We start from the raw sequence: 25,125 nt of genomic DNA, 5'->3' as shown, positions 1-25,125 counted from the left end.
TCACGAATGTTTCATATTTTATCATTTCAAAAAAAATTAATAACTCGGTCCGAGATTTTTTGCCTATCCCAGAAATTTCTGGAAATATGGCATTTGATGTCCCGTAAAACATATAAAAAAATAAAAAATAGTGTATTTTGGCAAATCAAGTTTTTAGTGACAAACTAAACGACGAACTAATGTTGCAAAATGGCTTCTTTGGGAATACCGAAGGCACCAAAAAAGTTTTAGCTGGATTAAAAAATACAAAAATTAAAATTAAAGAAAAAAGATCGATTTCGTAGAAATTTGCTTAGCTGCCAAAATTTTATGGGTGTACCAATGCTACAAAATGGCTTTTTAGATCATAAAAAATGCCACCTAAAAGTTTGAACCAAATCAAAACATACAAAAAATGCAGAATTCGGCCGATTTCGTACAGAATTAATATAAAAAATACTGCTTATTATTGAAAGAATTGACTGACTATTTCTGCACATGCTTAAAGTTAGAAAAAATACAAAAATATTTCCTTAAATTTGTTTCGCTTTTTCTACATTCGAACTTTTGTCCATTCGAACTTTTGGCATTCGACCTTTCGTCTATTCGACCTCATGTCTCTGGTAACACATCTGCATACCAGAGGAGGTTTTTGTATAAGTTTTTTTCAGTTTTTAAGGAAAATCAAAACCCAGACAAATTGAACGTTCTTAAAATGAATATCGTTGAAAAAAAAAGCCGTTTGCTTTTGAACTAATTGAAAAGGTATTTCTTATCACAAAATAAAAAACGTTGTAAAACGACAATATTATTGGTTATTTTGGCTTAACTGCAATTGACTCTATTTAAGAAAGTCAACTTTTAATAACTACTTTTTTGAGGAAAATTATGTAATTGTTTAACAATTTAATTTCATACAATAATGAACTTTTATGAAAGCTCACTGAAATAAAACAAAAGTTTCAAATTCCCAAATTCTAGGAGTTTTGCCTCTTTTCCTTATTTAGTAATCGGGTTTTGTGGATTACTTAATAAGGAAAGTAGGCAAAATTCCTAGAATTTAGGAATTTGGTACTTTTTTTTATTTCAGTGTTTATGAGTTTATGTCATGCTGAGAAGAGTGAGAAACAGTCACTTTAAGAAATTTATGCAATAGCGATGGTGATGAGTGGCACTCTAAAAAAACTGCCTATCGGAATCAATCAATCCAAACTTTAGCAACTACTCAAATCTTACCCACCAAAGCAATCATACCCCTTAAACGGCCTCTCCCTTCAAAACGGTTAAGTGCCCGCCGGCACATTCAACTTGATAGCGACCATATATCGAGTGCGGAAAAGCTTCTCCAGCCCATTAGGACACCATCAGTGAAACAACAACCTTCTGGCTTGCCTGGTTTGAGAAGGCGGAAAAACTGACCATTTAGACCAGTCTTCCCGGTGGGTGGCAAGGTGGGGGGAGAAGACCAGCCTAAATTGAAATCGAATCGTTCGGTGTGTGTGTGTGTGTGTATCGATTCGGTCTTGTGGCCATTTTTGGCCTTCCCTCAACTCTCGGCTGCCCAGGAGGGCACTTTTGCTGATTGAGCAAAAGTGTTGCAGCCAGGATGTACAAGAAGAAGGACTTTCTCGTAAGCTGGTTTGAAATTGCCGGCTTACTGGGAGGTTTAATTGGAGGCTACGCCTCTGGATGAGGGAACTATTTTTAGATATTTAGGCAAAAATGCTTTGGAGCATTTACAAATGTAAAATGATTTCAAAAGGTAAATTCCCAGCTATCGATTTTCCATATTTCACCACACACCAGTTGACAAAAATCTGCAGAGTTGGCAAACATTTCCCGCTCATTATTGACGCATGAACGGACAAGCAGCATTTTCCAGTAACCAGCCCAGCCCAGTAGCGAGTAGCGATTGATCCTGTCAACTGATTTGGAAACGTGCTGCAGTGAGAGAACGAAGGAAATAAATCGAACATAAAATATTAAACCACCGAAGCACGTAACGAATTTGCCGACATTCGCACACGAAATTGTAAATATTTAATTTATGAACTTCGACAGGGGGCTGGAAAACAGCACGCAAAAAGGGTAACCCGCATATGATGATGTATAACGCGTCGATACTCGCGATAGCGTTAGTATGAATTTTGAACGCATTTCCGATCGAATACACACGCTGCTGCTGATTTGAAGGAAGGAGCGTTGGGCACGGTATGCTTGCGTTAGTTCTGAAACTTTTTTTTTATTTTGTCCTAAATGTATCGATATTTACTTGGTTAATTCACTGGGATATTGGTTTTTCAAACAGTATAAATTTTATAATTTTTTAATAATTCTTTTTTTTTAAACTATTTTATGAATGTGTTAATAAATGAATAATGCTTGATTTTTAGTTTTTTAGCTCTTTTGATTTTAATTGCCAATTATTTTTTTTACCGATGTTTAAATTCCTTAGAAAATATTCAAAAATAATTCTTTTGAACTTTTCTTTCCATAAATTTGTTTGTTTAAATCAGCATAACATAACATCGCAGTTATCACTATTATTTGCAAAATAGGCATAACTTTGAGGTAGTGTCAAAAAAAGAAGGGTGGGGGCCAAAGATTATTATTTTTTTTTTCAGAAATGATAGTCTTGATTTAAAATTTTTTTTTCGAAATGATCGGAAATTTTAACATTGAAAATCGGACCATCCCGAGCATGGGTAAATAACGAGGGAAATGTGTAATCATACCTTTTTGTTTTAAGGATTATGCAAGAGCAAAATTTGGTATCATACCAATTTCCATACAAAAATGATGTGTGAAAATTCGAAAATCTATATCTTTTGAAGGAATTTTTTGATCGATTTGGTGTCTTCGGCAAAGTTGTAGGTATGGATACGGACTACACTGGAAAAAAATGACACACGGTAAAAAAAATTGGTGATTTTTTTATTTAACTTTTTATCACTAGAACTTGATTTGCAAAAAAACTAAATTTTTATTTTTTTTATTTTTTGATAAGATTTAGAGGACCTAAAATGCCAACTTTTCTGAAATTTCCAGGTTGTGCAAAAAATCATTGACCGAGTTATGAAGTTTATAATCAATACTGATTTTTTCAAAAATCGAAATATTGGTCGCAAACATTTTTCAACTTCATTTTTCGAAGTAAAATTAAATTTGCAATCAAAAAGTACTTTAGTGAAATTTTGATAAAGTGCACCGTTTTCAAGTTAAATCCATATTTAGGTAACTTTTTTGAAAACAGTCGCAGTCTTTAATTTTTTTTAAATTAGAGCACATGTTTGCCCACTTTTGGAAAAAATATTTTTGAAAAGCTGAGAAAATTCTTTATATTTTGCTTCTTCAGACTTTGTTGATACGACCTTTAGTTGCTGAGATATTGCAATGCAAAGGTTTAAAAACAGGAAAATTGATGTTTTCTAAGTCTCAATCAAACCACCCACCATTTATCAATGTCGATATCTCAGCAACTAATGGTCCGATTTTCAATGTTAAAATATGAAACAATCGAGAAATTTTCCGATCTTTTCGAAAACAATATTTTTAAAATTTTCAAATCAAGACTAACATTTCAAAAGGGCCAAACATTCAATATTACGCTCTTTTAAAATGTTAGTCCTTGTTTGAATTTTTTGAAAATATTGTTTTCGAAAAGATCGGAAAATTTCACAAATGTTTCAAATATTAACATTGAAAATCGGACCATTAGTTGCTGAGATACCGACATTAAAAAATGGTGGGCTGTTTGGGTGAGACTTAGAAAACATCAATTTTCCTGTTTTTAAACCTTTGCATTGCAATATCTCAGCAACTTAAGGTCGTATCAACATAGTCTGAAGAAGCAAAATATAGAGAATTTTCTCAGCTTTTCAAAAATATTTTTTTTCAAAATTGTGCAAACATGTGCACTAATTTAAAAAAATAAAAAACTGCGACTATTTTGAAAAAAGTTACATAAAAATGGCTATAACTTGAAAACGATGCACTTTATCAAAATTTCACAAAAGTACTTTTTGATCGCAAATTCAATTTTACATCGAAAAATGAAGTTGAAAAATTTTTGCGACCAAAATTTCGATTTTTTGAAAAAATCAGTGTTGATTAAAAAATTCATAACTCGGTCAATGATTTTTTGCACAACCTGGAAATTTCTGAAAAGTTGGCATTTTATGTCCTCTAAAACATGTCAAAAAAAAAAAAATAGTGTTTTTTTGCCTTGATTTGCATTTTAGTGATAAAAAGTTATATAAAAAATCACCAATTTTTTTTACCGTGTATAATTTTTTTTCAGTGCAGTCCGTATCCATTACCTACAACTTTGCCGAAGACACCAAATCGATCAAAAAATTCCTTCAAAAGATACAGATTTTTGAATTTTCATACATCATTTTTGTATGGACAGCTGTCAAATTTGTATGGAAAATTATATGGACAAACTAATGATGCAAAATGGCTTCTTTGGGCATACCGAAGGCACCAAAAATATTTCAGTCGGATTAAAAAATACAAAAAAATTCAAATGACCGAAATTTTAGAGAACTGCTCAATTGTGACATTCCATTAACTTCCTGTTTGAGGCTGTTTCTAATTTATTCATTAAGAGAAAATTTAAAATATACTTACTATTGAAATAAGATTATCCTTGCTTCTGCTGTTAATACACTTTTTTTTTAAATAATTTGTTGAAAAGAGACAAATAACACTTATAAATTGGGAAGGCCATTTAAAATTTGTTGTATGCTCTTATCTCTACTTAAAATTTAAAGAATATCGAAGAATAACATTAATTAATGAGTTGTTTTTAGATATTTTTCAAATTTAGGGTATTCGTTTTCAAAATAATTTGTGATGCCCGGCTAAATATTTTGTCGGATATCTGTGAAGTAATAAAGCTTTAACAAACATCAAAGAATTTGTCAGATAAAAGCATTACCTATCATGATTTTCGGTAATTTTTCAAAAAATGGTTTGAAATTTTCATAAATTAAAGTGTAAAAAAAGAAGGTAAAGAGTAAAGAGTATTAAACTTTTAGTAAAGAGTAAAGAGTAAAGAGTAAAGAGTAAAGAGTAAAGAGTAAAGAGTAAAGAGTAAAGAGTAAAGAGTAAAGAGTAAAGAGTAAAGAGTAAAGAGTAAAGAGTAAAGAGTAAAGAGTAAAGAGTAAAGAGTAAAGAGTAAAGAGTAAAGAGTAAAGAGTAAAGAGTAAAGAGTAAAGAGTAAAGAGTAGAGTAAAGAGTAAAGAGTAAAGAGTAAAGAGTAAAGAGAGTAAAGAGTAAAGAGTAAAGAGTAAAGAGGAAGAGAGTAAAGAGTAAAGAGTAAAGAGTAAAGAGTAAAGAGTAAAGAGTAAAGAGAAGAGTAAAGAGTAAGAGTAAAGAAAAAGAAAGAGTAAAGAGTAAAGAGTAAAGAGTAAAGAGTAAAGAGTAAAGAGTAAAGAGTAAAGAGTAAAGAGTAAAGAGTAAAGAGTAAAGAGTAAAGAGTAAAGAGTAAAGAGTAAAGAGTAAAGAGTAAATAGTACAGTTTGGAAATTTGACCTGAAATCAGAACCAAACCATTATTTGTTTTCAAAACTAAAATATGGCACCAATGTATAGACGTCCTCCAGAAACCTATTTCTAGCCCTCCTGACAGGAAAGCAACTCTGCTCAATTTGTCACCACGTATGAACGCGTGCATGATTCCCACGGAATCCGGTCGTCTCCATTCCATTCCTGCCCAAAAATCAAGTGTTTCGTCCGGCAAGACAACAGCTTGCGGGGTCTTTTTGCCTCGGCTTCAAAATTGAGCACCAGAAATCTCCCACAAATACGATTCTTATGCATTTCCGAGAGTGCACCACACCGTATTGGAAACTCAATATTTTCACTAGTTTTTCGGTGCGACGTTGTGGTTCTCGGTATGGTGGGAAAATCTCGGGAAAAACTTTTATTTTTTCGTGTCTTACTTTTCGAAGCTTTGCACGGTGTATCGTCAGAGCCGCTGCTCTGCCATCATTCCTGGAGCAGAAGGAACGGCGAACGTGGTTGAAATTTCCGTCCCCGGGATGAATTTCATGTATGGCATGTGTAGTACGTCGATGAAGGGGGGGAGGAAAGGAAAGGTTGCGGGTTCGGTCCTCGGTATGTAGCGTTTCACTTTTGCCAGGAGCTGCTACCAGCAGGATCAACTGTGTAGCTATCGAGCTAGAAAGAGACGAGCGCGGGTGAGTCGAGTTATGTGTGTCTTTTTTTTTTGGCGAACTGTGACGAAGTTGCTTGCTTTAGCTGGGGTATTCGAGGCCACTTCCGTCGATTCCGGTGCCGGTGCTTCCGGCGAAGAGGTGAGGCCGACGGGGGAAAATGTGAATTGTGAATTTGGCAGTGGTGGTGGTATACAAACCGTGCGACTTTTTTATATTTCTTCATCTTTATGTTGAATTTTCGGCTTATTGAAATTTTCAAAACTGAGAGCAAAACGGGACCGACTTGAAATGTGTCATGTTACATTATTCAGATCGCAGGCGCGGCTCAGTCCTGGGACTGTTTGCTGCAGAGTGCTTGCTGGTGTCACCTTTGCAGGTTTTCGAGATCAACTTCAAGACGATTATGCTGGAGATTGAGTCTTGACAAAAAAAAAAAAAAAAAAAAAAAAACGTTTGCTGAAGAAATTTGTGTCAGCTTTTATAACTTTAATGCTACCAAAAAACTCAATTTGAATATTTGTTTTGAAATAAAGAAAGTAGTCTATGTGTAAGGCTACTTATTTTAGTAACTAGAAAGACAAATGCAATAGGGCATGATATCGAAGAGTTCAAGAATTCATGTTCAAAATTGAAAAAAAAAACCGTCAAAGATCAACTGCTCGGCACAACTTTCAGTTATCGTGAATCAATATTGAACCTCGCCCGGACACAATTCCCCTCGATTTCAAATCAATTCCGAAGAACTTGACATTAAAAATGCAGATTTGTCCATTCCATGGCCGCGTGAAAAACCGCATAACTGCTGCCAGTTCATGTGCGCTGTCGCTGTCATCTCGAAGAATGCCAAGCATTTCACTGGAATCGGGGCAGGGAGAGATTGCAAGCTCGCGACCGTCGACATCAGCGCTTCAAAAAGTAGCATCAGCTATTCCGAGTCCGGAAAAATGCTGATATTGAATTTCATTGACTCTCGCCCCTTCCACCTCCCCATTTTGATGGTGGTGCCAGTCGTCATTAGCATCTCTTAGGATGGGGGAGGGAGAGGAGCAAAAAAGCTGGATCAGCATTCGATATTGGAAATTGACTGCCACTTTCCCCCCTCTGCTCATACGCGCTCAAATTGTTATTTATTTCCCACCCTCACCACCCTCACTAGGGGTCGCGATGGGGAGGGGGGGGGGGGGGATGTATGCCATTTCCATACCAATAAGCTGGGGTGCAAGCGGTGGTGGTGGGTAATGTTACACCCAAACAACAATAAAATGTGTTTTTTTTTGGCTGTTGGCCCTGTGTAGGATGCGGTTGTCTTGAATCGGTTGGACACACACTTGGGTTGGGGCAACATTTTTTATTGAATATACTTGTACTTTTGTTTGCTTACCGCTCAGAACAAATTTCATTTTTTTCATAATGCTGAATTTTATTTAAAGTTTTTGTCACGCCCACCCCCACCACCCTTTAAAGTTGCCACAAAAAATCAGGGAGCTAAAAATCATTTTCTCATTCGAAACAGTGGCGCCACGTGGTGGTAGCTGCCCTGTTTATTACACTGTGAAATTATCCATGGCCAATCCAAGGAACCAGAAGGTGATAACAGAAATGTCCGTCCAAAAGGGGTGCTGCAAAAAAACTTATTATTTTTAACAAATTTTCGAACAAATCAGCAACGAATTACAAGTTTGACAGTTGAACTAAACTTAAATGTTGGTTTTGTTATTTGTTTTTGCAAAACCGCATATTTTTAACGAAAATGCCAAAAATATTCGTAATCACCTTTTGCCTCTTGGTGGCGCTTTGTGTTAGTATGTGTGTGGTCGATGTTTGCGGACGTGCACGCAGAACACAGAACAGTGAGAAATAGCGAAAATGCCTCACTTCCTTCTGCTACAAGTCGCCATATTGAAATTGCTTGAAGATTCATACCCGTGTTGGAAGTTTATGTGCAATCAGCTGAAATCAATTTAAAATGCATTCCCCTACGATAAGAATCATTTTAGCATGTTTGGGTTGATTTGAAAATCTCTAGAATTTTTGAAAAATTTTGATAAAATTTGTGTTTTGATCAAATTATTATTTTTTTTTAAATCTAATGATTGCAAAACAACTGAACTAGTGTAAAAAGCATTTTAAAACCATTTTTTCATGCAAATGTTGAAACTATGGCTTTTTATTTCAATATTTTTATTTTTGTGCTCCCCCCTCGACCCGGTCAGAGCTGAGGGACAAAAACTTTGATAAATATTTGCATTGGTCTAAATAACACTTTTGAAACTTACTACTGATTTTTAAATTTTAGACCTCTTAAAGAAAATTTACGTTGAAGATTAGACTTTTTCCAACTTTTAAAAATTTTGCATTTTTTGCTATATATTTTTTGTGTTATTTTATTTGACTCAAACTTTGTGAGTACACAATAGCCAACAAATTATCATATAATGTTGGCATCTTTCTATACAAAAATACTAGTTAAATAGTCAAAAAAACGATATCTCAATAATAGTTTTTCAAATTCTTGGCGTATTCATCAAGTTTATGGTATCCGTGAGAAGTGAAAAAAATATCCTAGCGCACTTTTTCACAAAAAAGCATTTTAGCAATAGCACAACTGCCCCTGATCGCATACATGTCCCATATGCATTTTCATCGATTTCGAGTTATTGATGCAGTTTGGTTCAAAATCTTGTGCTCTTTCAAAAGAGCCTATAACATCCAGTACATTGTTCTAGAAATCAGGAAAAAATCCAGTTTTTTCGCGAAAACTTAACACGTAACCTTATGTATGGGACAAACTTCAAATGCGTTTTTCTCAGCTTTCTGTTTTTGAATATGGGACATTTATGCAAACATGGGCAGACAAGACGTTGAAATAATCATTTGGCAATGATGGGATTTTAGGGAGAATCGTATTTTTTAAAAGCATTGAAAATGTAAATTTTATTTGATTTTGGTTCTAAAAAGTTATTCATTTAAAGTTATATCTTTAAAGCACGATAAAAAAATATAAAATCTTTGGCTTTAGCCTTAGAAATTAGGAGCTATTATTTCATTGTTCATAACTGAAAATAGAATATTTTTTTCAGTGTGGTAGAAACCTGGATAGTAAATAAGCTTACGTAAATATTTGAATGAGTCAAATTGAAATGCTATCAAAGACAAACTTATGGGAAATTTTACGAGAATTCCGTCTTAAATATTTTCGAGACGGAACAATCAAATTTGTCGTATAGAAGTTACCAAAAACCACAAAAAACCTATTTTTTCAGCATTTTTATTTTTAAAACCGCTGCATCTTAACAAGAATTGGGCATAGGACAATGGTCAATATGGAAACTTATATGTAAAATTGTCTGGAGATTCGATTTCCTTACTTACTTTACTTTTGTTGGCGCTACACCATTAGAATCGATAGAATCGATTTCCATTTTTTTTTTATTTTGACGTTTAGACCACTTAAATAACATACTTTTAGTTAATGCATTTTTTTTATTTGATACACTCCATCCTGCATTTTTTGTAAGTCTTTTCGTAACATCTTAGGCTATTTCCTCAACAATTTTGAACAAAAAATAATCGTGACATCATCTTAAAGTTTAATTTTTTAACTTAAAAATTGAAAAATCTCATACAAGTGGCGTGTTTTTTTTTCAGTGTATTTTTTTCAGAAAGCCCGTCTAGTTTCCTACAAGTAATGTTTAAATTACAAAATACAAAAATGTTTAACTAACTTACGCCCTTCTCAAATGTCATTTTAGAGTGCAACTGGCTCCATACACACAAAAATGGTTTATAAAAGCCTAGGACAACATGTCTAAAAAGGGTCGGGTACAAAAGTACCAGAAAAAATCCTGATTTGAGCTGGAATTGCTCTATGTTTAAAATTGAAATTTTTATTGATTTTGGTTATACAAAGATCTTCATTCTAAGTTATCTCATTTAAGTATTTGTTTTATATGGTTTTTAAACCATAATAAATAAATCGAAAAAAATCCTATGGATTTTCATTGAGAATATTTAAAACTTCTTCAAAATATTGACCACTATTCAGATGCCGATATCTCAGCATTTCGTACCTTGTGTGCTATCTTGTGACACGTCCAATCTTTTTACAGCAGACGTGTGACAAGATGTTAGACAAGCGACAATTTATTGAACCAATTGTTGATGTCAAAAATTGATAAACTGGTAAAATTTCCTGTTCCCCGAAAAAATATTTTTAAAATTTTAGCAATAACAAATGTCAGGCTCGATTTTTTTGTGTAAAAAATCACAATTTTCTCCCAGTTAATTTTAAGAAAAAGTCACTTTTTAAAATTCATGATAAAATATATTTCAAATGCCTTATTGCAAAATATGATGGTAAATGATACAAATAATATATAAAACCTTTAAAATGTTCGCTTTTCTCCATGTAACATTTATTTGAAACAACACGTCATCTTTTAACTTTTTTTCAAACTTTACTCCTGACGTGTTAACAAAACAATTATAACTGTTTTGAAAATAATCATAATTTAAATTTTAAATTTTTAATAAATTAGTTCTAATGTTCTAATTTTATTTGAATGTTTGTAATTTAGATATGTTTTAAAATATTCTTGATTTTTTTGAGAGGCTTTCAAATGAGGACGCGAAAGTAAAAGAAATGAAGAAAAAAAATTACCAATGGGAGAGAATTGAGCGAAAAGAGACTGGAAAGTGAAATTTTTTCTCTTATGTGCTTACGTGTTCCAAAAACATCTGTATTTTTTTTTCGTTTTGCGCAAACGATGAACATTTTGCTTTGTGCGTGTTTTATTAGATCTCAGTGAAAATAATAATAATAGTTAAAATTACACAGAAAAAAATATGGTGACAGACTTTGTGTCAAAAATATGTGTAATATTACATCAGAAATTGGCAAATATACATCAGTTTCTGATGAATATTCATCAGGTTCACATTTTTTCACAGTTTTTAAAAAATATTACTCAAAAAAGAGGTAATATTCAACCTACGAAATTCTCAACCTTCCAAAATTAAACAACAAGTTTAATTAGACTATTAAATTATATGAGACATTTTTCATTTACAAATCCACTGAATTGAAATACAAAATCCAGATTAAATTTTCAAAAGGTCCTATCTGCATAGGAAACTCATGACGGATAGATTGTTTTGAAAATTTAATCTAGAATTTACAATTTCAATAAGCAAAGCAATAAAAAGTTATAAAAAACAAAGTTTGAAGTGCATCTACACAGAAAAAAAATAATTTCAGGAAGGTGTAAAATTAAACCTTGTAAATTTACCTCTTTCTTGATAACCAAAATTTGTATGGAAATGTATTTTTATGGTCGTAATTTTAAATAATTCTTGAAATTTGTGATTTTATGTTATGACTCAAAATCTGAAAAAATGTTTCTCCTTTCTATTTACAGGTAAGTTTCCGGATTCAACAGCAACAACAACCCGAACTATGATGATCTTCGTATCAGTAGGTTTTACGAAAAAAAATCTTTATACATATAACATATTTTCTGAGTTCAAGGTTTCCTTTCATCGCGAAAAAACGAGTCTTATTTCAAACCAGTTCTGTTTTATTGTCCTGGTCATGATTTATAAATTAATAATTTGTTGAAATCCTATGCTGGCTCGTTTTCAATATGAACATGATTATAGCAAATGTTTAAACAAATTTGAAGACTTCATTTCAAGCAGATTTTTTTCCAACACATGAAAAGATATTTTTCAGTCTGTGCAAACACTGAGCTTGAAAAGCTGAAACTTTTTTTCTGTACTGGCAATTGTTAGCTTTGCTCGAAAATAAGCAAACACAAAAAAGTTCCTCCCAAACCAGAACCATGACCCGTTGAGATAATTTCCGATTCAAAGTATGTTTCCCTCTCTCTCTGCACTTGGTTTCGTTTTCCTGAAATGTACATAAAATCACAGCCCCGTATGCGAAAAACCCCGACCACCATGTACTGTGGACGCCCTGGAACATTCCTGGAATTCTTGCCTCTCTGCTAGTATCGTGTAGTATGGCCGTACTCACTGTCAGCACAAGGCACTAAGTCCAACGGCAAACACATTCCCTGCTGCTCGTGAAGAAGGGTATTCCAGTTGGTAAATGGGGAAGGGGGACCGTCCTGATATGCACGACAGATGCGGACAGTATATTGACACTTTGAATAGATATTTTTCATACTTTGGCAAACACACGATGACGCGACCCCAACCGTTGACGTCGGTGGGATTTGTCTCGAAAGGAAAGACTGCTTGCTGACCGACCAGGAGTGCTCCGTCTGCCAACACTTGAACCGTCAGTCATCGAACGGGATGAAGGACATTTGTGGACCATTGTGGTGGGAAATTTTGCATTTGCTCTCGAGGGTAATTGATCGGCAATGTGATGGAGGTCAACGATTGGAGCCATACGTCTGAATCAGACGTTTGAAGGGGAAATAAGTAACACGGATGTGCACATTTTAATTTTGCAATTTTTATTCTTTAAATTTCCACCAATTAATTCGACGATTTCTTCTTTAGTTTGGTTAGCACCATGTTTATAGCATTGAACGGTTTTCTAAAACAACAAAAAAGTTAATTTGTTACTCAAACACCTACTTAAAATTACTCACTGATTCTCTCCAAACCACCATCCAAAGCCAAACGAAGCAGCTTGCTCCTGTCCAGAACCTTGGTCATACGTGGAAAAGCTCGAACCGTCGTGCAAAACTTCAACGTAACCCGGCAGTGACTGACAGTGGACGCGATAATCTTCCTTCTCGGAATCAACCTTGAACTCGTTACAGCTGGCGTATGAAGTAGCCCCCTCAGCGAAGAGCACAATGATTAGCTGGTAATCGTGACCGTCGTTGGTCAGCCGGTGAAGTTTGTCCAACCCAATCCAATTGCTGCCTCGCTGGGTTTTGAAACCGTCGCGGTATTCGGACCAGCTCCGGTTGAAACTCTCTCCGGAAACGTTACTCATAATGGTGAAGGTGTTCCCGACGGGATCTAGAGATTATTTGTTTTAATTAGATTGTTCGAAATAGTTTCACAATACAAACCATAGTTGTTAGGATTGCCCCTAAAATGATTTGAAATAAGTTTAAAAATTAGGATGAAAAAATCATAAGAAATAAATCTGCCTACCTTCGAAAATCCGTCGGTGTTCCATAACTGAACGTGGCTAGCAAAAGTAGCCAAACTGTTGTTACTTGATACAGAACCATTCTCAACGCAATGATGATTACGAATGAGCAATTCAATTCAATGTAATCAGCATAGATTGAACAATCGTCTTTTTATATTATGACAGTTGGGGCAATGTGGGGTGTACTTTATAGCAAATTAATATTAGATTGATATTTCTACATTGTTCTGTAAAAATAATACTTCTTAATAAGGCGTTCAAAAAATGAATAAAATTTTATTTAAAATAACCCCATTCCCCTACTTCAGCGATTCTCAACCTTCTTCTAGGCTGGTACCCCCTCCCATGTAAATCTAGTAGGCTCGGTACCTCCGTTGAGAATCGCTGCCCTACTTGGTAACAAGTTTACGCACCAGTTAGCTTGTAATGGCGTTATAAAAAATAGTGTGCTAAATTAAATGGAATCGTCGACATAGTACAATGTCGTCGGTAAAATCAAGTTAAAAACTAAAATTTTATGTAGTTGCGAGAGCTCCGTCTGGTTCTTTTTAGAAATTTACAGGGCACAATTTTAAATCTGAGTTATTACACTAAAACTTAAAACATGTAAAAACATTTGCATTTTGTCACAAAAATTTGAATTGCTTACTTCGGGTGCTCCAGATTTAGTTTATCTAAAACTAAATATAAAAACTCGTTCTTTCTTAAAATGCTAAAAAGTGACTTGCGACAAGATAGCATTACCACGACGCAATGGTGATTTCAGCCTTCTTTCTGGAAATCTGTGCTGGCATTTGATGTTCATTATTTTCTTGGTAATCACAATTATAAGTATATTTTGCATGAGCCTATTTGCAGTAGTTATTTTTCCAATTTAATCATCATTTGCTATTAATATAATGGATATTTAATCAATTACACCAGTATATAAAATTAAGAGTAAAATCAAAACGAATAGAACACTTTGCGGGATATTTCTTCGTCAATTATCAAAAAAAAAAAAAAAAAAGATGCCGCCTTTTTCGGGTAGTAAAAAAACGATTTTGTGAGACTTTTTTTTTGGGTTTTGAACATATTTTTTAGTGCTTTATAATGTTATTGAAATATTTTTTTATGAACAAATAATCAAGCTTCTTCGGATTTTGTGATTTCATTCTTTTGGATGTTTAAAGATAGTAAGAAATTTTCTAAACATTCACAAATCAATTGTTCTTCGGATGTTTTTTATTTAAATACTTTTTTGTCCATTCATTTTGTTTATACAATTTGAAGGACTGGTCATAAACAAATGTGCATGTGAAAATTAAAAAAAAAAACTGCTTGAAAAGGGATTTTCTGATCATTTTGGTGTCTTTGGCAAAGTTATAGGTTTTGATTCTCAGAAAAAATAGGAACACGGAAAATAACGATTTTTATTATTAAAAATTGAAGTAATAGTACCGTAAACTGGGGTGACTTTGATAGCACGGGGTGACTTTGATAGATTTTTCAAATGCCCGTCAAATTGATATCTACACATTTTTGAGTATTTTGAGTATGTAAGCATTAAGGGATAGCTTATTATCGAACATATATGCAAAAATGAGACTGTTACATTGGATGTTTCAAAATTAGTGGCCAAATCAAATTTCTATCAATGTCACCACGGGCTATCAAAGTCACCCCAGTTTACGGTACGTTATTTTACATTTTTTTCTTAAAAGTTCAAGTGGACAAGAATTTAGAATAACTTTTGGAAAGGGCCAAAACACTTATTTTAGACATTTTCAAATGATGGGCTCGATCTTGAAATTTTGGAATTATTTCTCTACAAAAGAGCAGATTTTTTTTCAAAACTTAATTTTTGACAATGAAAATTTATAATTTCCGAGATATCCGAGATAAAGGAAATTGAGGGCTTATTGTATAACACTTTAAAAAATATTTTTTACGAAATTTAAACTTAGCAAGGCTGTATCTCAATAATCAGAAGTCCGATCAACAAAGGAAAATTCAAGAAAATTTTCTCAGCTTTTCGAAAATATTTTTTGCAGTTGTGTTTTTCTTCGTAAAGGTTTTTAGAAATGCTAAACCCTGTTTTTTTTTTTATTATTTCATCTTAAAATATCTACATCGATGTACTTTTTCAAAAAATATGTAATGTCATTTTCATTATGCATTGATTTGCATCAACAATGTTTTCTCAATTTCAATTCGGTTTAATAAGTGAATGATCAAGTTACAATAAGTTCAATTGTAGTAGATAGCAGAGTTTTGAAGCTCTAAAAAATTCTGTTACGTAACGCAAAATTTTCATATAAGCACTCATAAAAATTTGCAAAAAGACCTTGCGTTACGCGTTACAGGGGGGGTAGGGGGGATCGCTCATCTCTTACATTTTTTTTACAAGGGGGAGGGGGTCAAAAATCCCAAATTTTGCGTTACGTAATAAAAGAACGCTCCCTAATGCTTTCTAACTAAGAGATTACCAAGAGTAAGAAAAAAAAGAAAATAACCTGCTTAAATAATAGTGTTTTTTTAAATTATTGTTTGATTGCCCCTCACCCAGTTGGCCTGGGTTCGATCCCAGACGGTCCCGGTGGCAAATTTTGAGACGAGATTTGTGTGATCACGCCTTCCGTCGGATGGGGAAGTAAATGTTGGTCCCGGTCTAACTTAGAGGTTAGGTCGTTAGCTCAGTCCAGGTGTAGGAGTCGTCTCCCTGGGTCCTGCCTCGGTGGAGTCGCTGGTAGGCAGTTGGACTAACAATCCAAAGGTCGTCAGTTCGAATCCCGGGGTGGATGGAAGCTTAGGTGTAAAAAGAGGTTTGCAATTGCCTCAACAATCAAGCCTTCGGACACCTAGTTTCGAGTAGGAATCTCGTTATCGAGAACGCCAAGGCAATGCTGTAGAGCTAATAATTTGATTTAGATTATTTTGATTGTTTGAAAATATTTTGATTTTTTTTCCAAAAATTACATTTTAAAAAGAAATTATATCTATGGTACCTACCAGATTTTGCAGAATTCTAATAACTAGCGCAAAAGATTTTTTTTTTCTTAAAACAGTAAACATATGAAAATAAAAAATACGTATTTTGGAAGTGCCACAGGTTAAATGATTACAGGTTTAAAAAGTTGGATTTTTTTCCGTCCTACCTACCACTTTGCCGAAGATCAGAGACAAAATCCATAGACTATGTTATATCCCAATCAAAATATACAAAATCAAAATCTCGAAAAAAAAATGCAAAATTCAAGAGAATTATTGTAATACGAGTTTTTCTACAAACTTACTTAAGAGGCAGTATTTATAGATTCTGCTCGGTTTGTTCTAGAGGTCGTATCGAGGTGCTTCGATTTGGATGAAACTTTCAGCGTTTGTTTGTCTATGCATGAGATGAACTCATGTTAAATATGAGCCCTCTACGACAAAGGGAAGTGGGGTAAAACGGGCATTGAAGTTTGAGGTCCAAAACACATGAAAAATCTTAAAATTGCTCGCATTTCCGTAAAACTTCATCAATTCCAACTCTCTTAGATGCATTCGAAAGGTCTTTCAAAGCCCTTCAAAATGTGCTATAGACATCCAGGATTGGTTTAACTTTTTCTCATAGCTTTTGCATATTACTGTTAAAAATTGATTTTTTTGAAACCTTAATAACTTTTTGCAACAGCCTCCAACACCCATACTCCCATAGTTCAAAAGATAGGTAATTTCATGGACTATAAGCTTACGGTATTAAATTTTTGGCCAATCGCAGTTTTTCTCATAGTTTTACGATTTTTCTAGAACAAACATTTTACAACGTTAGTTTTTGCCCTGTAGGCCGCCATAGCGGCACTTTTTGGTCTCAATTTTGTCATATTCGGAATCCTCGGTCAATTTCACGTAAGTTAGAAGTATTGGAGTTGTAATTTTGATTTAAAAAATAATTAAATAAAACATTTTTGAAAAAAGAAATAGATCTTATTTACCCTGTGATCAATACGTCAAATGCTGTATCAAGTAGGCGAATATCTGTTTTATCCCTAATCCAACAAATTGTTAAAAAATATTTCAATTCATTCTAAATAGCATTTTTTCCAATCAAATTTACAACTCCAATACTTCTAACTTACGTGAAATTGTCCGAGGATTCCGAATATGACAAAATTGAGACCAAAAAGTGCCGCTATGGCGGCCTACAGGGCAAAAACTAACGTTGTAAAATGTTTGTTCTAGAAAAACCGTAAAACTATGAGAAAAACTGCGATTGGCCAAAAGTTAGTACTGTAGGCTTATAGTCCATGAAATTCCCTAACTTTTGACCTATGGGAGTATGGGTGTTGGAGGCTGTTGGGAAAAGTTATTAAGGTTTTAAAAAAATCCATTTTTAACAGTAATTTGCAAAAGCTATGAGAAAAAGTCAAACCAATCCTGGATATCTATAGCACATTTTGAAGGGCTTCAAAAGACCATTCGAATACATCTAAGAGAGTTGGAATTGATGAAGTTTTCCGGAAATGCGAGCAATTGTAAGATTTTTCATGTTTTTTGGACCTCAAACTTCAATGCCCGTTTTACCCCACTTCCCTTTGTCGTAGAGGGCCCATATTTGGCATGAGTTCATCTCATGTATAGACAAACAAACGCTGAAAGTTTTATCCAAATCGGAGCACCTCGATACGACCTGTTACACATTGGTGAAAAACTCGCTCTTAAAATGATTTTAATGGCACATTATGGTGATCAATAGGGGAAATTTCACAAAACTTATGCGCATATACTTAAACCACAACTTCCAACTCTCAACTTATTTCAATAATTTGTCTCTCTATTACCAAAGAATCTTTGGGAAACCTTAAATATTAAAATTTATGGCAGTGCCCACAACCAAGAAAAACCTTAAGACTATTCACAAAACCTTGTTAATAAGCTTGAGTTTTATTGGTTTCAGGTCGGTTCCAATTTGCCCTCTCGCGTTCTTTCAGTGATTTTCTGGGAGAACGAAAGACTCAGCGGTGAGAGCACGTAGTCGAGAAAATAGAGAATTGATAGAAAGAAGTGAGAGAGTGTCCTTGTTTGGAATCACGAGACAAATGAAGAAATCTCACAAGAACGGTCGCTATACTCTCTGATATTTTGGAGCAGAAGTTGTTGTCTTGGTCATTCGCTGACTTATTGGCGCAGAAGTGATTAAATGAAAGTATTTTTTTAGAAATCATTTGCAACGCTGGTTACTATTTATCTATTAATATTGCAAAAAAAGATACCTGTGACAAATACTGTAGCTTTTTCATTCGTGATTTCATCTACTAAACTAGTTCTCCAATCACAATCAAAACCAATCGAAAATTTCCAATTTCAGTTAACCGGTCAAATGAAATCTATGAAACTAATCTAGTCAGATGATGCTGGGACGGTTGGAGGGGGTCGGTTATCCCCCCTCACTTTTATTCTATTATAACCAAACAATCCCCGGCGAACCCCGGCCAGGTCGTGTTCCGTCCAGTGTATGCACCTTGATGAAAGATGCAAATCAATGGCACTACTGCCGCTGCCCGGTAGATAGCAATTGTTCCCAGGTCGAGCAGCATCCTGTCCTGGTCTATCAGATCAACCCGGGCTCAACTGAATTAACCCGCGCTGCCTGGATGCAGTCCTCTCGGAACACAGCTGACCGCGCACCAGGAATCAAAACCGCAGATATGTCGGAGATTTCCATTCAATCAATGCCAACAATAGGAACAGTAATTGAAATATCCCATCGAAGCTTGGTTCCGTACATCTATTAAAAGGCCACCTCTTTGACTCCTGGTGTACGACGTTCCGAAACTGACCGTCATTACAAATCACGGCACACACAGGTCAGGTCAGCTGCACGATGAAGAGTCCATCCCGTTCGGATCTCTGGAATTGTCGAGTATTCCTCGGTCACAAGGAAAACGCAAACGCGTGACAATCAACGGGCCAAGTGGAAGCAATTTTACGCGCTCACCTGGAGTCAGACCTGCCCTGGACCCGAGCTAGATGGATGCACTTGGACTGACCGTGAAAGAAAACCCAAGCTCTTTCGCATACACGCTCCAGCCAGCTAGACCAAGTTATCCAATTTGCATAACTAGACATGTAAACCTTCGGGGGTGTTGTTCCGTGGCACGGGTGCCACGCGGAAAACGACGTGTGAGCCAGCCGTGGACGTGCCTTATTTAGGTGAGCAGGTAGCACACCTGGGTTTAAATTTAGTTTTGCAAGGCGACTTAACGTGACTTCGTCGAAGTTAGTAACACTATCGTGGTAGTTGAGCGGAAAGGTTTGAAAATTTGGGAATTTTGCCATGCGGAACGGAACGTGCTGGTTATTTGAGGAAATTTGCAACTCTATGGACTAAGCAACGACTTTTCGATATTTGGTTATTTGAAAAGCGATTCCTTTTTGCAATGAAAAATCGGATGAGACGTGATGGTTTTGCTGTTCGAATTTTATATCAGATATTAGAATAATTGGGTCGGGTACCTCTATTTGACTTATCATTGATTGGGCTATCCAAAGACCTTTCCAATGTGTGTAATTCTCCCCAAATTCCGGAATTGGTTTTTTTTGTATTTTTTAATTGGCTCAAACTTTTAAAAAGCCTTCCTTATTACCAAAGATGCCTTTTCCAATTTATTATATTTTTTTAAGTACTAAAATTTTCACAAATTGCCTTACTTTTTCGGAAATACTCAAATTGTAATATACGGGTATCAAAAGAATTGAAATTTCGTATGCTTTTTCAATTTATTAGAGTTTTTTTGAAAATACTGAAATTTTCACAAAATTTTCATAATTTGCAATAAAGGTATCAAACGAATTGAAAATTCTAATGCTTTTTCAATTTATTAGAGTTTTTTTTTGAAAATACTGAAATTTTTACAAAATATCATATTTTTTTGAGAATACTCAATTCTTTAAAATATGCAATATGTGTATCAAACGAAGCGAAATTGTGCATGCTTCATTAGGGTGTAATATGGTTGTATGGAAAAAAATAAAGTTGTCCAAATTTAGCGAGCACAACCATTTTTCAGTTCCTTTTGGGGTCCTTCACAACTCCCCAAAGTTTGGGAACGATTGGTTAAGTCCTCACTTTGCGCAAAGCGACTCAATTTTCCATATAAATTTGTATGGAAAAAACTCTACAACTCTGCTCTACAATTTTCCCGAAGAGAGTATGGTGCTAACTTGATCCTATAAAAAGATACAGCGTGTTCAAAACTCGTCTAAAACGTGTTTTTTGGTCGAAAATCACGTTTTAGACGAGTTTTGAGGACGCTGTATCTTCTTTCAGGGACAAGCTAGCACCATACTCTCTTCGGGAAAGTTGAAGAGCACATTCCAGAGCATCCGAATATGAATCCGGTTTTAGTACAGCGTGAAACGTGGATTTTATAAATATCAAAACTCAAAAAAATGGGTTTTCCCATACAAATTAATATGGAAAATTGGATCGCTTTGCGCAAAGTGAGGACTGAACCAATCGTTCCCAAACTTTGAAGAGCTGTTTAGGACCCCAAAAGGAACTGAAAAATTGCTGTGCTGGAAAATCGATTTTGATATTACACCCTAATGCTTCATACATACATTCAAATTGTGTATGCTTCATTTCATACAAATTTTTGTGTCGTTTGATACCCACCCATATTGCAATTGCAATTTAAAAAAATTGTCAATTTTTGAAAAATACAGTATTTTGAGAATTTTTTTTTCATTTTACAAAAAAAATCTAATAAAGTGAAAAAACAAAAAAAATGCTCCATTTGTTACCCATATCGCATAATTTGAAAATTTGAATATTTTCGAAAAGATACGGTAATTTGGGAATTTTTTAGTGTTTTCCAAAAACAAAACTCAATTTATGTGAAAAAACAAACCAGATTTCGCTTCGTTTGAACCCATATTGCATTTTTTTTAAAATTTTTCACAATGCTCTAATAAAGTGAAAAAACATACAAAATTTCACTTCGTTTGACACCCATATTGCATATTTTAAAAATTTGAGTATTTTCGAAAAAATATAGTAATTTGTGAAAAAAATTGTATTAAAAAAAACTCTTATAAATTCAAAAAGCTAAATTGAAAATTGTTTGATATCAGTTTGGCAAATTTTAAAAATTTTAGTGTTTTCGAAAAATGCGGTATTTCGTCAAAAAAAATATATTTTACAAAAAAGCTTGAATAAAGTGAAAAAGCATACTAAATTTCGCTTCATTTGATACCCATATCGCATAATTTGAAAATTTGAGTATATTCGATAAGATACGGCAAGTTGGGATTTTTTTAGTATTTTCCAATGTGAAAAAATAAACCAGATTTCGTTTTGTTTGAACCCATATTGCATATTTTTAAAATTTTCCACAAAACTCTAAGTGAAAAAAGCATACAAAATTTTACTTCGTTTGACACCCATATTGCATATTTTGAAAATTTGAGTATTTTCGAAAAAATACGGAAATTTGTGAAAATTTTAGTATTTAAAAAATAAACTATGATAAATTGAAAAAGCATACAACATTTCAATTCGTTTGTTACCCATATTAAAAATTATGAAAATTTGAGTACTTTCGATAAAATACGATATTTTGAGAACATTTTTATACTTTGAAACTAACTACATTTTCAACAAATATATTCTTAGTGAAATCATTGAAAATTAAGCTTGATATGGTTGAATTGGTACATAAGGTTATCGCTGATAGAATTATCGAAATAACGATAGAACTGAACAAATTGTTTTTTAAAGCGTTGAGAAAATTTGCACGCGTTACCCATTTTAACATTAAAAATTGGATCAATAGTGGCCAAAATATCAATGATTGAACATTGGATGGGTAGCTCTCAGAAAAACTCATTTTAATTCTTTGCAAGGCCATATCTCAGCAACCAAAGGTCGGATTAACCACGTCAAAAAATGTAGAGAATTTTTTCTGCTTTTCAAAAACACTATTTGCACAAATCATCGAGAATGGAAAACACTTTAATTTTTTTTAAACCATTTTTTCTGAACATGTTAACCTTCAAATGGCTTAAATTCGAAAATACTTTTTGTTTCCATTTTTTTAGACTCAAAATAGATTGTTAAAAAAAAATGTAAATATTGAAATAACAAACGAAAAAGTGTTTTAAAATGCATTTTACACTAGTTCAGTTGTTTTGCAATCATTAATTTTCAAAAAAAATTAAAATTTGACGAAAACAAAAATTTTAGCGAAAAAAAAAACTTTTTGTGATAATAAACATTGACAAGTTTCAAAAAATCTAAAGATTTTTAAATCAACCCAAACATGCTAAAAATTATTCTAAATGCAGGGAAATGCACTTTTAATTGATTTCAACTGAAAAAAAAAAAAAAAACGAAACTATTGGCACTACGCCCCCCGGGGCATGGCCTTCCTCTAACGTGGGATTTCTGCTCCAGCGCCTCTGACGAGACAGGAGAAAACGGGACCGACGTTTTACTTCACCATCCGATAGAAGCTCAGTGGATAAGGCGGGAATCGAACCCGCGTCTCATAGCATCATCGGGATCGGCAGCCGAAGCCGCTACCCCTGCGCCACGAAACCCCCCCTCCCCCGAAACCCCCCCCCCATGATTTCAACTGATTGCACTAAAATTTTTATTTTATTGTAGTTTTTTGAAAAAAAATAATTTTTTTTGGCCTCCTGATTTTTCGGGCCAATTTTGAAGGGGAGGGGGAGGGGAGACAAAACTTTAAATAAAATTTGTACCAGCCTTTTTGAAAAAAAGAAAAGCAAGTGGATTAAGTAAATTTTGTTATTTTTGCTAAAAATATCTCGAATGAATATTATGTCTCCCTCCTTTCAACCCAATACAGAATGCCATCTTTCTTCAAATAAAACACCAGTTCAGCGTTCCAAACAAACAAGCGCCTGTCATAATGCCGCATATTGATTGCTTTTAATCAAATTACGGAAGCCACCGCAATTTATCAATAATTGCCTTTGTATTCACGTGACACAGCGGGCGCGCTCAATCTATGTGCTAAGAACGAGCCAGCAGTGATGCCACCTGAGTCAATTCTTGGATGAGTTCTATTTCCGTTTGCATTGGCATTGGTGGAATACTAATCAGATTTTGAAAAAGAAATCAGAATTTTTGATTATTATAATGATCTATCACAAAAAGGTTATGAGAATTTTTATCAAGCTATGGATAAAACGTTCATACAAAAAAACCTCTCATTTAAAAAGCATCCTTCTGAATAACATTAGTCCTGCTTTATTTGAAAATTATCTGAATACACCTCATTACTCTCAGGTCATTATGAAAAAAGAAACAGGAAAACTTTCATTTGGTTAATGATCTGAACTTGTGGTTCAAATTATATTCAAACCCTGTACTGACCATTCTTTAATTCGAATTTTATTTTATTTTTTTAACGCTCCTGACAGTTTTGAACTTAATTTCTGGATTAATCCCAAGTACCATCATCAGCTAAAGTTCACCCTCAAGCTTCCGGGAAACACCCACTTGAGATGTTTTCCCCATATTTACAAATATTTACATCACGATTGCAACAACTGAGCAAAAGGCAGAAGGCAAAAATAACACCCAAGTGGAATAAACCTTCGCCATTCAACGACCGTACAGAAGTGTTCTTCAATTAAATCTTGCCTCCTCTTCCGCCAACTCCCCCTCTCAGGTGTGACTTTTGGCACGTTTCGGTGTGGGTTTCGTTGGGATTTCTGGGTGAGCTTTCAAAAGGACTTGCTTATTTTTTTTCGGAAAAAGTTACTTTTTTGTTTCAGTTTAAATTTCTTTTATTTAAAATTTTCGCTTATTTTGGCTGCTCAAAAAAGATGCAATTTTCTCAGAGTTTACGTCTTTTCGAAAACAACCCTGTCAAACCAAGCTTGTTACAAGTCGCTGCTTCGTTTACCGCTGGCTCCGAAGAGATCGCTGCAACGTGTTCTCAACGCCTTCGTCGCATACAAATTTCCTTTCACGCGAATCGCTTTATTATTCAAAAGGTGCTCCTTTTCCAGGCTCAGGGCAAAAAAAGTGTCCTCAAAACCCCACCACCACACGTGGGCAATCCACCTGGCAGGGTGTCGACGACGACGACGACCATGATTGACTTCATTATTATATGCAAATAAAGAGCAATAAATCTCGCCAGAATATCATAAGCTTGCACGAGACGAGAGAGAGTGTGCTAAATTACGGTATCAGCAAAAGGAATTAACCGCGCTGCCTTTTAAGCATCATTAACAACCTGCTCAGATATGGAAATGTTCGTTTTCCTCGAGGATAATGACTTGTGGCAGGAGGTAGTTCACCCCTGAAAGCCCCCTCATCATCCTCTCTGGAGCCACCAGTTTCCCAAACCTGAAACTACGGTTTTGATCATTCCGATATTACCAATCATGTTTTTTCTCAGTTTCCCCAGCAAGAAGCAAAAAAAAATCCCCATTTTTTAATATTCCCTCGTCTCACCAGAAGATTTATTCCCCGGTAAAAGGTAAGGAGCCGGCATTTCATCAAGCCCGAGCACATTTGGAAGGTCGGAGCTTCCACCTTTTTTCTTCTTCGGTTCCGCCTGGGTGGGCACTTCAACTTTCAACAACCCTCTTCATTTCACTCAAAAGCTGCGTTGTGTGGGTGTGGTGCCGGCAAAAAGTGAAAAGTCTTGGAGCGAAGGTTTTCTTCTGTGTAATAGGCTGCCAAGATCTGGGAGGTGAAATTCATCCCGTTTGAAGGGATTTTTTTTTCCTTCGCTTTGTTGGGATTGAAGGTGTGCGCACTCGAGTGTGGCGTTCATTAAGGTGGTGTATCAATAACATTTGATTGGAAATGGGTGA

The 25,125-nt window shown here is 34.6% G+C and overlaps 2 protein-coding genes across 3 annotated transcripts in view; one reads left to right on the top strand and one right to left on the bottom strand.

Moving 5' to 3' along the window:
- Positions 1 to 25,125, top strand: part of LOC6049834 — a 207,920-nt gene that overhangs the window by 87,183 nt on the left and 95,612 nt on the right. The gene's annotated exons all lie outside the window — the stretch shown is intronic.
- LOC6043039 (ryncolin-4) lies at positions 12,624 to 13,424 on the bottom strand. The gene is made up of 4 exons (XM_038258167.1): positions 13,302 to 13,424; positions 13,217 to 13,236; positions 12,785 to 13,163; positions 12,624 to 12,729 (listed from the first exon to the last, which is right to left on the bottom strand). The coding sequence occupies exons 1-4, from the start codon at positions 13,379 to 13,381 to the stop codon at positions 12,669 to 12,671; spliced, it is 540 nt and encodes a 179-aa protein (XP_038114095.1). The 5' UTR covers positions 13,382 to 13,424; the 3' UTR covers positions 12,624 to 12,668.

The sequence above is a fragment of the Culex quinquefasciatus genome, chromosome 2, assembly GCF_015732765.1.
Source record: "Culex quinquefasciatus strain JHB chromosome 2, VPISU_Cqui_1.0_pri_paternal, whole genome shotgun sequence".
In the NCBI taxonomy this organism is placed as follows: domain Eukaryota; kingdom Metazoa; phylum Arthropoda; class Insecta; order Diptera; family Culicidae; genus Culex; species Culex quinquefasciatus.
The sequence above is the reverse complement of the archived record's forward strand: the minus strand, read 5'-3'. Positions and strand labels throughout refer to the sequence as shown.